The sequence below is a fragment of the Thalassophryne amazonica genome, chromosome 5 (genome assembly GCF_902500255.1).
Source record: "Thalassophryne amazonica chromosome 5, fThaAma1.1, whole genome shotgun sequence".
Taxonomy (NCBI): Eukaryota; Metazoa; Chordata; class Actinopteri; order Batrachoidiformes; family Batrachoididae; genus Thalassophryne; species Thalassophryne amazonica.
In genome coordinates, this window is record NC_047107.1 from 105,185,182 (window position 1) to 105,198,943 (window position 13,762).

Sequence of the window (13,762 nt, forward strand, 5' to 3'; positions counted from 1 at the left end):
ACACAGAAAAATTATACAGGTGAATTTTACCACCAACACAAGAGAAGTAAAGTGAGGTAGTGTGGGATTACTGCACATGCACATCAAAACAACTGTAAATCTGTCACTTCATCATCACGTCAGTGTGCATATATGGATTATTAATGGTTTCAAGTTAAGATGCGTTTTGAAAAAATGGCAAGGAAAGCGACTGACCATTTTAAAATGGATATGACATGACAGAAGCAAACCCCAGGTGGCGCTGAAAGGCAGTACATTTTAATAATGTCTTCATTTGCTTACATTCTGTGCAACTCATTTCCCCTAAAGTGCGAAGTCAAGTTTGATCATTGCATTTTTTTCATAGGAAGGAAACAACGTCAAATGGAATGAAGTGCAGATACGACAATGAATTACGCAGTTTAACTGTTAAAAAATGACATTTTTTATCGAGATGAGCTCTGCCTGGACGGCAGGCACAAAAACCTACACTTCCCAGAAGCCCGTGCGCTCTTTTTCCGGAAATGGGGGATAGTTAGGTTGTTTTTCCTGTTCACCTGTTCGAAGTTTACAACTTTTCGCTTTCGTTCGTGCGTCTTATTAGACGTCCTCTTGCTGAAGGTACAAAGATTTGGCATTTATGTGTACTTTTATTTTAGTTATAGTTTTGTTTATACCTTAAAGAATGTGTCAGTTTAGTTGAAAATGTGACCAGACGACCAGCAAAATGGAGAAATTTAGTCACCTTGCAGGATACTGTCAATGTTAACATATAACAAAATGTTTGGTAACTGTTTTAAATGTAGCTAAAATCCAGTGATACGTCAGTATGTTTTTTTTTTTGTTTTTTTTTTAATTTTGCAATGGATCATGTAGAAATTTTCAACCAATCAGCAAGCGGGTCGTATTGTTCTGTGCTTTATCTGTGTTGGATGTATGAAGCGAGATAAATTTTAATTTAGAATTTTGTCCTATGGGCAGTGTTGGACATACAGGGTGTTTGAGAATAACTGATTGATTGCATTGAAAATGATATTTCATTCTTGGTGTCTGTGTTTCCTGGAATGAGGAAACATTTCTTTAATAGTGGCACACATTCATCATGTAATATGTTAATAACTGTGTCTTCCATAAAACAATAATGATTACAACTGTCAGAGAAGGACTTTTTAAATCCATACTGAAAAAGTTTGTGGTTACATGAATTCACTAGAAGCAACATTTTAAAGCCTTTCAAATTTCATAAAACTGACAAAATTTAGTTTCTACTGAAATCCAAGCATTATAATGTTAGTTTATTTTTTAAACGTATTTACAAAATTACAGCTTATTTTAATGAGAGAACATGGATTCCATAATGAATATTTTATTTATTATGATGATGAGTAAGTAAATATTTTATTTTCCTTTTAACAACATCTGTAGGAGGACATGCATGTGCACATGCATGAGGTTTTGAAATTACCAGAAGTTACCTTTGACCTCCCTTTAGCTGCAAGATGTTTAAGGAATCACTTCAGAGGAGTTATCTGCTTTCGAAAACAGCATTTTTAGATTTAGAAGTGTTTATTTCTCACTAGCATTTGCAAAAAAATATGAGAAGCATTGATTCATACAGAAATGGGCTGTTTCAGAGCGTTTTCAGCCATGGTGGATTATTTTATTCGAGAGAGCAGCCAGCTGATGTCACCGTGCATCTGTACTCTGATTGGCTGACCTCATGTGCTTCCCAGCATCCCTCATGCAAGTTGTGGGAAGCTCAACATGATCTATGATGTTGCTGTCATAGACTGTGTGGGTCGTGACCATAAGTAGTTCAAAGCATCTGTTCTTTTGAAATTTTCCCCTTCAGGGAAACTATTTAAAAAAAAATTGTCTAGACAACACAATATGGGCAGTGCCATATTATAAATCTCTATTTAAGGGCTAATAAATAAGATTATATTGGTGCCAAAGAAAATTGCTTTTATGACTTAAATTTTAAAAATTTGAAAGGCCGTAGAGCTTTAATGGCACTTTTGCTAAAAGTCCTTATCTTGAGAGACTGGGTGTCTTGGTGGCTTCCCTCACTAGTCTCCTTCTTGCACATTCAGTCAGTTTTTTGAGAACGGTTTACTCCAGACAGATTTACTATACAGTTTGTATTTCTTGATGATTGCTGTAACGACATCCAAGACAGATCCAGTAACTTGGAAATGTTCATGTATTCATCCCTTCACCTGTCGAAAGAAAACTGGCTGTAAAGGTGATGATTGGTGCTGAAAAAAACTTGTTTAATACTTAGTTTGTTCAGTTATTTAGTCTATGAAAATGGAGGCTCTCTGTGTAAAAATGGTTCTAATTCCTAAATTTTTAATGCAACATTTTTGTTAAAACACTTGAATTAAAGCTGAAAGTTGATAGTAGAAACACATCTTGATAGAGAATTTCAAATTTGTTTTAACAGCATATAGAGACAATGAAAAGGTTCACTTTTTGTTTCTTGACTTAAAAAACTGCTATACAAGTACTGTATAGGTGTAAAATATCAATAAATTCTGAAGCGCTGACTGAATATGGCATTAAGGTGAGCAGCAAAATCCCTTTCAAATAATTTTATGAAGTATATGGGAACACTAATTAGCTAATCTAAGAGTTTTTTGTTGTTTGTTGACTCATGACGTGTTGTGCGTGTTTGGCAGCAGATCAGATGCAGGACAGCGGCACAGCCTCATCCACCAGCTGTTCTTCTCCATCACCACTTCACCACTTCCCTCTCAACCATCTAAGTACAGCTGCATGTGGAAGTGAAATAACATGTGATCGGCAGAAACAGGAAGTGAGCACAAACACTATTCTATCAGTGAATGATTGACACGGTCACTCGGTCAGCATCATAAGACACTCGATTCCACATCATATAAGAGGTCAGGCAGGTTCAGTAGGAACGGATATTGCTGTGAAGGAGGTAAGAGCTTTTTTCTTTCTCTGGTGCACATTTGCAAAAAAAAAAAAAATAAATAATCCAGATGAATTCAAATGTGGCAGAGTGCTGAACCTTGTCACAGCTGTTAAACATTTTCAGCCCTGTTGTACAGAATAATATAGAATTCAAACATTAAAATGTAGAATTAATACTAAATATGTGCAGAATATAGAATTTGCCCTTCAGTTGCACCGGATATGATGCAGCACTTTTATTAATCAAAAATTGCTCCAGTTAGGTTGGATTAGTAGGTTTAGACCTTAGCCATATGACATGCCTCACGGCCACTTAGTTGTGATTTGGTGCTATATAAATAAATTGAATTTAACTTATTTGGTTAATTTACTAAGTTTCAGTTGTGGGTGGGTAGTATTTTTTGTTGTTGTGGTTGTTCTCCACCCTTCCCACCTTCAAATTTTATTTATTTATTTATTTATTTTTGCTGCGATAAAATTGATCTCTCTTGTCTAGATTATTGAAAGATTCTTATATAAGATGAGTTTGACACTGTTTAATTCAGAGTATCAGGTTTCATCACGCCTTCGCCAAGGAGGTAATATTGTCTCTTTACCTGTTACCAGGACAACTCATAAAGAAATTAACGCATTTCAATGACATCTGATGAGCCGATAAATAATTATCTGGTAAATAAGTGATTGTATTTCTGATTTAATCTGAGCTATATTCTGGAATTGAGATGCTGAAGAATGTTTGACAACATTTCACTGAAAAAGCTGTGAGAGCATGCTGATGAAATTTAGTGAGCAAATGGATATAATGTCCTAGAATTTGATGTGGACTATATTTTGGATGGGCAGGCAGCGCGGTGGCTTAGTGGTTAGCACAGTTGCCTCACAGCAGAAGGCTGTGGGATCAATTCCCAGTCTGTGGCCTTTCTGTGTGGAGTTTGCATGTTCTCCCCCGGGTTGTGTGGGTTCCCTCCAGCTTCCTCCCACATCTAAAGGCAGGTTAGGTGGATTGGGAACTTTATGTTGTCCGTAGATATGTGTGTGAGTGTGAAAGTGTTTGTTTTCTATATGTGGCCCTGCGACAGACTGGTGTACCCTTCCTCATGCCCTATGACTGCTGGAATAGGCTCCAGCCCTGCCCCTCCATGTTTAATTGGATATATTTTGGAGACTTTTAAAGCATTCTGGAACATGTAGCCTTGGCGGAGGTATGTGCTCTCCGAGTGCCTTCTAGTTATAGCGTATTTTCCTGAGCTCTTGATGCCAGGCAGCCAAATTCAGTGAGGTGCCACTGTGTGCGTGGACGGGGCAGCAGAAAGTGGAAGTTACACCTGTCAATTCAGTTTCAATTTCAATTTATTTGTTCTTTTACATGAGAATGTACAGTACAAACACAATACATTCACAGTAAGAACAGGAGTAGGATGAAGACTAAGTCATTCTAAGTCATTCTAAGTCATAATAAGGCATTATGACTAATGCCTCAAAAATAGAAAACTGACAAAAACAGAAATTGACACATCACAAGCAAAACTCCTCCGAAACCAAATTTTAGGTTTCAGTGACATTTCACACAGTCGTGTTCCTTCACATGGAGATGTGCATTAAGGAAAATAATTCTGGGCTGACATCTTCAAGGGGAGGGAATTGGAATTATGTGTTTAATTAATACATCATCCTTGATGATTATTGAATTCATAAGCACAACTAACTGAACCATTTGGTGTATTTCAGTGAAACTTCACTTAATGGGAGCGCTCCATATGAAGATGTGCATGAGGGGAAAGTAATTCCAGTCCAGTGTCTTTGAAGAGAGATAATTCATTCCCGTCCTCCACCCCCCAAGTGTTGGTGAAGCAGGATATTCTTGTTGATCCTGTTTGTATCTGTCTGTGAACAATATAACTTAAACTGCTGGGTGGATTTTTACGAAACGTCATGGGATAATTACTTAGGCAGATTTCTCAAGATGATTAACTTTTGGAGAGGATAGGACAAAGGTCAACAAAAACATGGTGTGATAAACATTCTCTGCAGCCAATAGGGCTACAGAGTTTATGTAAAGCTTATAATGATCATCAAGGTATTTATGATTGGTTGGTGAAGCAGTGTCATGATGAATTATGAAGTCACAAGGAAAACATGTCTGTTCAATAAAATACATACAGCATGTAGCATGAGCAGGGTTTGTGTCAGCCTTGTCACACCTTTCATTGTTTTTGATTAATGCATCATATCTTTCAGTGATCAGTTTGTTAATTCAGGTATTTCACCTCAAAAGGTTCATTACCACTGATATACTCACACAGGATATTTCAAATTTTTTTTATATCGTTTGAGATGTAAATATCTGACTAACTACATAGTCCAGGCAAATGAAACTAAACCAGTTGAATGTTGAGCAGAATAAGATTTATTCATCAAAATGTGAATGAGAAATTCAAAGATGTGTGGATTTCATGAACGATTTCACAAGTTTTCAACATGCGCATCGCGTGTTCAAACATACTCTAATGCACAAAACGCCTTGTCTTTTCCACTCAATGGCATTTCTATACCTGAAAAGAAACAAGCACAATACATTAAACAGAATTTTGAGTTGTTTCTATACATGCTGTTAAAACTTGAGATAATTTGAATAAAATGTGTTCAAGTTATTAGCTTATGAAACGATCTATATTTTTGTGAAACAGCCTGTATAATGCATGCAGTTTGTGAATATGGTAGAGCTGGAGAGGTGGAACATTTTGAGAGCTTGTTCTCAGATCTGCAGTTTGTGTTGTTTTAGGCTCCAGGCTCCTCCAGGATGAGTTCGACCGTGAGGTTCTATGTTTGTTACCTGCTGTGCGTTTGCCTGGGCTTGGCCTGTGTGGTCTGTGTGGCTGCGTGGAACAGTAAGTTTCGTGGAGGTTTCGCCTGGGATCAGACTCACCTGCAGTTCAACTGGCACCCTGTCCTGATGGTGACAGGCCTGGTGGTGCTGTACGGCAACGGTGAGCAACATCAGAAACAATGCTGCACAGTTTTATTTCCCCCTTTTTTTTTTTTTTTTTTTTAAGCATATGGTAAAGTGGAGTCATGTGCTTTTAAGTGCCACACCTCAGTGACTGCAGTCACACTGATTTATTATTACATCCACCAAGGATGTAATAAAATCATCGGCATTTATTTCTTTGTCTGTCTGACTGTTAGCAGGATTACCTCAAAACTACTGCATGGATTTTGACGAAATTTTCACCACAGATATATATTAGGCCATGGAAGATTCCATTAAATTTTGAAGGTAATCCGGATCAGGATTGTGGATCAAGATTTCACTTTATGAGGGCTGTCAATAAAGTATAGGTCCTTTTTATTTTTTTCAAAAACTATATGGATTTCATTCATATGTTTTTACGTCAGACATGCTTGAACCCTCGTGCGCATGCGTGAGTTTTTCCATGCCTGTCGGTGACGTCATTCGCCTGTGAGCACTCCTTGTGGGAGGAGTCGTCCAGCCCCTCGTCGGAATTCCTTTGTCTGAGAAGTTGCTGAGAGACTGGCGCTTTGTTTGATCAAAATTTTTTCTAAACCTGTGAGGCACATCGAAGTGGACACGGTTCGAAAAATTAAGCTGGTTTTCGGTGAAAATTTTAACGGCTGATGAGAGATTTTGAGGTGATGCTGTCGCTTTAAGGACTTCCCACGGTGCGAGACGTCGCGCAGCGCTCCCAGGCGCTGTCGTCAGCCTGTTTCAAGCTGAAAACCTCCACATTTCAGGCTCTATTGATCCAGGACGTCGTGAGAGAACAGAGAAGTTTCAGAAGAAGTCGGTTTCAGCATTTTATCCGGATATTCCACTGTTAAAGGAGATTTTTTTAATGAAAGACGTGCGGACGGGTCCGCGGGTCGGGACGCAGCTGGCGCGGTGCGGCGGCACAGGAAAAACACCTCCGTGTTGATAACCATTTGTAAAATCCAGGCGGCTTTTGATGGCTTTCAGTGGAGTGAGTATATGAGAAATTGTTTAACAGCTGGACATGTTCCAACTTGTCCTTAAGGCTTCCAACAGAGATGTTTTTCCTGTGGTGGAGCGTCACAGCGGCTCTGCGAGCCGACGCTGCAATCCGTCCGGCACGTCTTTCATTTAAAAAAATCTTCCTTTAACAGTGGAATATCCGGATAAATGCTGAAACCGACTTCTTCTGAAACTTCTCTGTTCTCTCACGATGTCCTGGATCAATAGAGCCTGAAATGTGGAGGTTTTCAGGCTTGAAACAGGCTGACGACGGCGCCCGAGAGCGCTGCGCGACGTCTCGTAACCGTGGGAAAGTCCTTAAAGCGACAGTATCACCTCAAAATCTCTCATCAGCCGTTTAAAATTTTCACCAAAAACCAGCTTAATTTTTCGAACCGTGTCCACTTCGATGTGCCTCACAGGTTTAGAAAAAATTTGATCAAACAAAAGCGCCATGTCTCTCAGCAACTTCTCAGACAAAGGAATCCGACGAGGGGCTGGACGACTCCTCCCACAAGGAGGCTCACAGGCGAATGACGTCACCGACAGGCGTGGAAAAACTCACGCATGCGCACGAGGGTTCAAGCATGTCTGACGTAAAAACATATGAATGAAATCCATATAGTTTTTGAAAAAAAATTAAAAGGACCTATACTTTATTGACAGACCTCGTATATAGGCTTTGAAGGATTATGTTAAAACTACTTCACAGATTATCACCAAATTTGCACCACAGATAGATATTCAGTCATGGAAGACTCCACTGAATTTTGGAGGTGATCCGGATTCTGAATTAAGTTTCACTTTATATAAGCTTTTAAGGATTACATCAAAACTACTTCATGGATTCTCACCAAATTTGCACCACAGATAGATACTGTATTAGGGCATGGAAGACTCCACTGAATTTTGGAGCTGATCTGAATCTGGATTGGTCGTCAGAAATGTCTGATTGCTCTTGTTTGCCTTGTTAATAGAATTTGTCCATATGTTTTCATCAGATCTACACAGATCTTAGTGAAATGATCTCAGTCTTATGATGCAGAACAGTTCTCTAGGAATACGTAAGCACTGGCAAGGTGGGCCTCAGAACCCATAGGACTTACCCACTTATGCCTGGATCAAGTTAACACTGTAAATGTACTTAATTTCACTCATGTATCCTGTATTAACAGGAAAATCTATGCAGTGATGTTCTTCATCATTAAATGAAATCAGTTTTTTGTGATGCCAGAGTCTTGTCATCACTTTGGTCCCTATGTAACTGTTTGTATGTGTGTCAGCAAGTTATCTTAAGAATGCCTATTTTTATTTATTCATATGAGAATGTCAGATATCAAGTGTCAACGAAGAGATCCATTCTCTGAAGGTGTCATCTACAAAATCATATCCCCAGCCGGGCGATGAATCGGGCATCTCTGTAGTATATGAGATGCAGTTTGTTCTTCCCCACATTCACAGAATTTGTTGTTGGATCGGCCTGTCCTGTGCAGGTAGGCTCTGAAGTGTCCATGGCCCCATTGGAGACGGTTCAGGGTAATCCACTGATTCCTACTCAGGCTATGGCCAGCAGGTGACTTGGTTGGAACTGGAATATACTCCCTCAAGAGTGAAGGAGTTTATTAATCAGTCCATACTTGCATTACCTATTTATCATGCAACTGTCTTGATTGTAGTGACTGTAGATGTGTAGATAGAGGCTGTCTTGATCATAATCTGTTGTTTTGATTGGGATTAGAATGCTTAATGTGAATTTGATCAAAATTGGCAATTACATTGGACCTGTTTGGTTTTTGTTAGGATTGATCAAGGTCAGAGGTCAGTTATGTTGTTAAGTATGTGTATATTCTCAGAAATGATATTTGTGTCGCTGGGTCCTTGGCCTTTGAGATGAAGAGATGCCTGGAGAGAGTTTGTGGAGTCTCGAGGTTGTTGGACAGATATCTTTGCAGGAGAGCGATGGTCAAAGTCTTTCTGGTCGTGGTACTTCCTGTCTTATTGTATTGTGAGACTTGGATGTGAACCAGTGATCTGAGGTGACAGCTGGATGTCTTTGGTGCCACGTCTCTTAGGTCAATCCTTTGGTACCGCTGGAATGATGAATGATTACTTAGGGAGACTCTGGTGTAGCATGTCACTTGTGTAGTTGGAGAACGTCACCAGTGACATTTTAACCAGGTGATGCGTTTCTCTGTACACGATCCAGCATGTAGGTGCCTCAGTGTTGAGGGCCCCAGTTGCTGGAAAAGGCCAAGAGGGCATCGACATTACTCCTGACTGTGACATATATACTCAACAAAAATATAAACGCAACACTTTTGGTTTTGCTCCCATTTTGTATGAGATGAACTCAAAGATCTAAAACTTTTTCCACATACACAATATCACCATTTCCCTCAAATATTGTTCACAAACCAGTCTAAATCTGTGATAGTGAGCACTTCTCCTTTGCTAAGATAATCCATCCCACCTCACAGGTGTGCCATACCAAGATGCTGATTAGACACCATGATTAGTGCACAGGTGTGCCTTAGACTGCCCACAATAAAAGGCCACTCTGAAAGGTGCAGTTTTGTTTTATTGGGGGGGGATACCAGTCAGTATCTGGTGTGACCACCATTTGCCTCATGCAGTGCAACACATCTCCTTTGCATCATCCGTGAAGAGAACACCTCTCCAACGTGCCAAACGCCAGCGAATGTGAGCATTTGCCCACTCAAGTTGGTTACAACGACGAACTGGAGTCAGGTCAAGACCCCGATGAGAACGACAAGCATGCAGATGAGCTTCCCAGAGACGGTTTCTGACAGTTTGTGCAGAAATTCTTTGGTTATGCAAACCGATTGTTTCAGCAGCTGTCCGAGTGGCTGGTCTCAGACGATCTTGGAGGTGGACATGCTGGATGTGGAGGTCCTGGTCTGATGTGGTTACACATGGTCTGCGGTTGTGAGGCTGGTTGGATGTACTGCCAAATTCTCTGAAACGACTTTGGAGACGGCTTATGGTAGAGACATGAACATTCAATACACGAGCAATAGCTCTGGTTGACATTCCTGCTGTCAGCATGCCAATTGCACGCTCCCTCAAATCTTGCGACATCTGTGGCATTGTGCTGTGTGATAAAACTGCACCTTTCAGAGTGGCCTTTTATTGTGGGCAGTCTAAGGCACACCTGTGCACTAATCATGGTGTCTAATCAGCATCTTGGTATGGCACACCTGTGAGGTGGGATGGATTATCTCAGCAAAGGAGAAGTGCTCACTATCACAGATTTAGACTGGTTTGTGAACAATATTTGAGAGAAATGGTGATATTGTGTATGTGGAAGAAGTTTTAGATCTTTGAGTTCATCTCATACAAAATGGGAGCAAAACCAAAAGTGTTGCGTTTATATTTTTGTTGAGTGTATATATGGCTACTGTTGAGAGGTAGGGATGGACCCGTTGTCATCCAGGACTCTGTGTGGTTCTGTGGTGTGGCAGATGTCGCAACACTAAGGACCCATTCACACAATGATATGAGATGGCTGACTCTAACCGACGTAGAAGATTTTCTAACATCTCAGTGAAATGTCAGAGAAGACTCATTCCAGGGCCCCAGATTTCCTGTCTTCAACACAGGTCAAAAGAGCTAAGTGGAGGGCAACGTTTGCGGACGGTCCACTCACTTACTAAAGGATATCGTTCAGCTTCCACCATCGTAGTGCGGGTGCATGGGTAGCACACCCCACAGAGCAGTAGCATAGCTTTTTGGAGCTGATTATCGACTCAACATGACGTAACTCTACGATTGCGTCACTTGCTGCTGGTGCTTTGTCGAGACAAGTTCTACATATTTCTTCATGCCCAAGGGATCCAGAGGAGGGGGTGTGTCCAGTCAAACCTCTGCCGGGGGCCGGCAGGCGTGACTGGAGGAGCAACATCATAGTAGTGGAGTTGATGTAGTGGTAACGGAGCTCAACTCTTGCCTGAGTTTTAGCATGAACGTAGAAGATTTTAAGCATGTTGATTAATTTTCCCAGACCACAACAAACATTGTTGTCAACCTAGCTACTGTGGAGTCCAGTGAACCTCTGCGCTGGTCAACATTGATTTTTACTCTGTCAGCAAATGGCGGGCTAATCATCAGAGTGTGAATGCATCATAACTCCCTGACCTGACCTGTATGTATATATTTTAATGGGATATCTTAAGAACGCCTGATCTAATTTTGCTCAAACCTTGCAGGTACATTGGGACTGTGGTTGAGAAGAAGTAATTTGGTTTTGTTTGGGATCATTCATCGAGCAAAGTCTGAGGTTGATGTCAAATTTCAGGCCCATTACCAATTTTATTTTCACAATCCTGATTGTTTAAAAGCCCAACAGATGTTTTCTTGACACCTTGGATGCTTTGAAATGTGGGCGTGGTACGACTGTGCTCTCTGAAGATGTATGGTCTTTTTTTGTTTGACGTGTTCCTTATCTACTCCATTCTAGTGTCTCTCAGTGATCCACAGGCGACAGAGGTTTTGATATATTGTCGGTGCTTTATGTTACAAATGTACCTACTAACACTTTTTTTGTTGTTGTTTAATGTACTCTGCCCCCTGCAGGAGCTGTGTTGTACCGCATCCCGCTGACCTGGGGTCAGAGTAAGCTTCCCTGGAAGCTACTTCATGCTGCAGTCATGCTGCTGGCTCTGCTCCTGGCAATTGTGGGTCTTTGTGCTGTGTTCCAAGTTCACAATGCCCACAAGGAAGCCAACATCTATTCGTTACACAGCTGGATTGGAATCGGTGCCACTGCTCTGTTTGCCTTTCAGGTACGATGACATCATAAATAAAACTGCAAGGAAGGAAGACATTTAGGGCCACCAGCAGCTTTTACTGACGTCTGTGCGTTCGTGCCCCTGCAGTGGGTGGCGGGCTTGGCCGGCTTCCTCCTGCCCTGCTCTCCCGTTTGGCTGCGTGAATGCCTGAAACCCCTCCACGTGTGGATGGGCACCAGCATCCTGTTTTTAAGCATCGCCGCCTCCATCTCTGGAATCAACGAGAAGCTCTTCTTTGTTCTGTGAGTGGCAACTTTTAAAACCGGTCATTCATTGAAGGAAAAAAAAAAAAAAAAAACAAGATTCACTGATAACAATCCGTTTCATTATCCAAAGGAAAAGCAACTCTAAAGGAAGTGAGCCGTATGAAGATCGTCCACCGAGGCTTTGCTGGCTAATTCATTAGGAGTTTTAATCGTAGCGTTCGGCTTGATTGTCCTGAAGATTCTGTTGAACCACGAATGGCAGAGACCAGACTCTCAGCCAGAAGCTTTGGCTTACAGGGTGAGAACATCAGTGCAGCAGATTTCTCCTGAAACAGATTCATGTTAATAACATGTATGATCATCAAATTAATTTCTTGTCTCCTCTCTTTTTCAGCCTTTGCTACAAGAAGAAAATGAATGACAGGGTTTTAATAATAATAATAAAAAAAATTGCTCTGTCAAACGAACATTTTTGCAAACAGAATTTCAGACTTTACATACCACAAGCATCCTTTTGTTTTTAATTTAATAATGAATGTTAACGGAGCTGCCTGGACAGTGTAATAATTATTTGTATTTGTTTTAGATGTTATTTCCCTCAAGAACAAAGAGGTATTTTGTCAGAAAACTATGCATATTTCACTCATATATAAAGCTACAGTGTGTATGATTTATTAGCCTAAATGGAATATAGCATTCATAGCCATGTGCTCATTAGTGTGTAATAATTCCTGCAACAACAAATCGACAATCACCCCTTCATATCTGCTTGGGAGCGCCCCCCGCCCCCCCCCCCCACCCCCACCCCCACACACACACACAGAGGGAACATGAATCCTTTTCTCCAAATAAGCAAAAATGTGAAGGGATACAAATTTGTGACTGGTGACAGCACAGTGCAGTCTACAACGTCACCACTAGATGGCACTAAATGCTACATACTGTAGCTTTAAGCTTTTTAAGTCATGCAGTCAAAGTACACATTGTCAGTTTGTGATTCCATTATCAAAATTGGCATAAACATGAAGCACAATAAAGGTGTTTTTAAAATCTGGTTTGAGGCAAGGCAAACTTATTTGCATAGCACAATTCAGCAACAAGGTGACTCGAAGTGATTTACAGAGACATTAAAATCAAATCAATCAATCAATCAATCAATTTTATTTATATAGCGCCAAATCACAACAAACAGTTGCCCCAAGGCGCTTTATATTGTAAGGCAAGGCCATACAATAATTATGTAAAACCCCAACGGTCAAAACGACCCCCTGTGAGCAAGCACTTGGTGACAGTGGGAAGGAAAAACTCCCTTTAAACAGGAAGAAACCTGCAGCAGAACCAGGCTCTGCTGGAGCTGAGGGAGAGAACCAGAAAAAAGACATGCTGTGGAGGGGAGCAGAGATCAATCACTAATGATTAAATGCAGAGTGGTGCATACAGAGCAAAAAGAGAAAGAAACACTCAGTGCATCATGGGAACCCCCCAGCAGTCTAAGTCTATAGCAGCATAACTAAGGGATGGTTCAGGGTCACCTGATCCAGCCCTAACTATAAGCTTTAGCAAAAAGGAAAGTTTTAAGCCTAATCTTAAAGTAGAGAGGATGTCTGTCTCCCTGATCCAATTGGGAGCTGGTTCCACAGGAGAGGAGCCTGAAAGCTGAAGGCTCTGCCTCCCATTCTACTCTTACAAACCCTAGGAACTACAAGTAAGCCTGCAGTCTGAGAGCGAAGCGCTCTATTGGGGTGATATGGTACTATGGAAACAGAATAAGAAAGAGAAGAAACTTAAGAGATGCAATTAAAAGACATCAGAACCATTATTCAGTCAGATTTAAAAAA

At 40.7% G+C, this 13,762-nt stretch overlaps 1 protein-coding gene across 1 annotated transcript; it reads left to right on the plus strand.

Moving 5' to 3' along the window:
* Nucleotides 1–483: 483 nt before the first annotated feature.
* On the plus strand, nucleotides 484–12,978 carry LOC117511070 (cytochrome b ascorbate-dependent protein 3). Its single transcript, XM_034171027.1, is given in 8 exon segments — nucleotides 484–600; nucleotides 2,664–2,797; nucleotides 5,702–5,906; nucleotides 11,504–11,712; nucleotides 11,806–11,960; nucleotides 12,055–12,098; nucleotides 12,101–12,222; nucleotides 12,319–12,978. Coding segments are annotated over 7 exon segments (891 nt in total). The 5' UTR covers nucleotides 484–600; nucleotides 2,664–2,668; the 3' UTR covers nucleotides 12,346–12,978.
* Nucleotides 12,979–13,762: the final 784 nt, after the last annotated feature.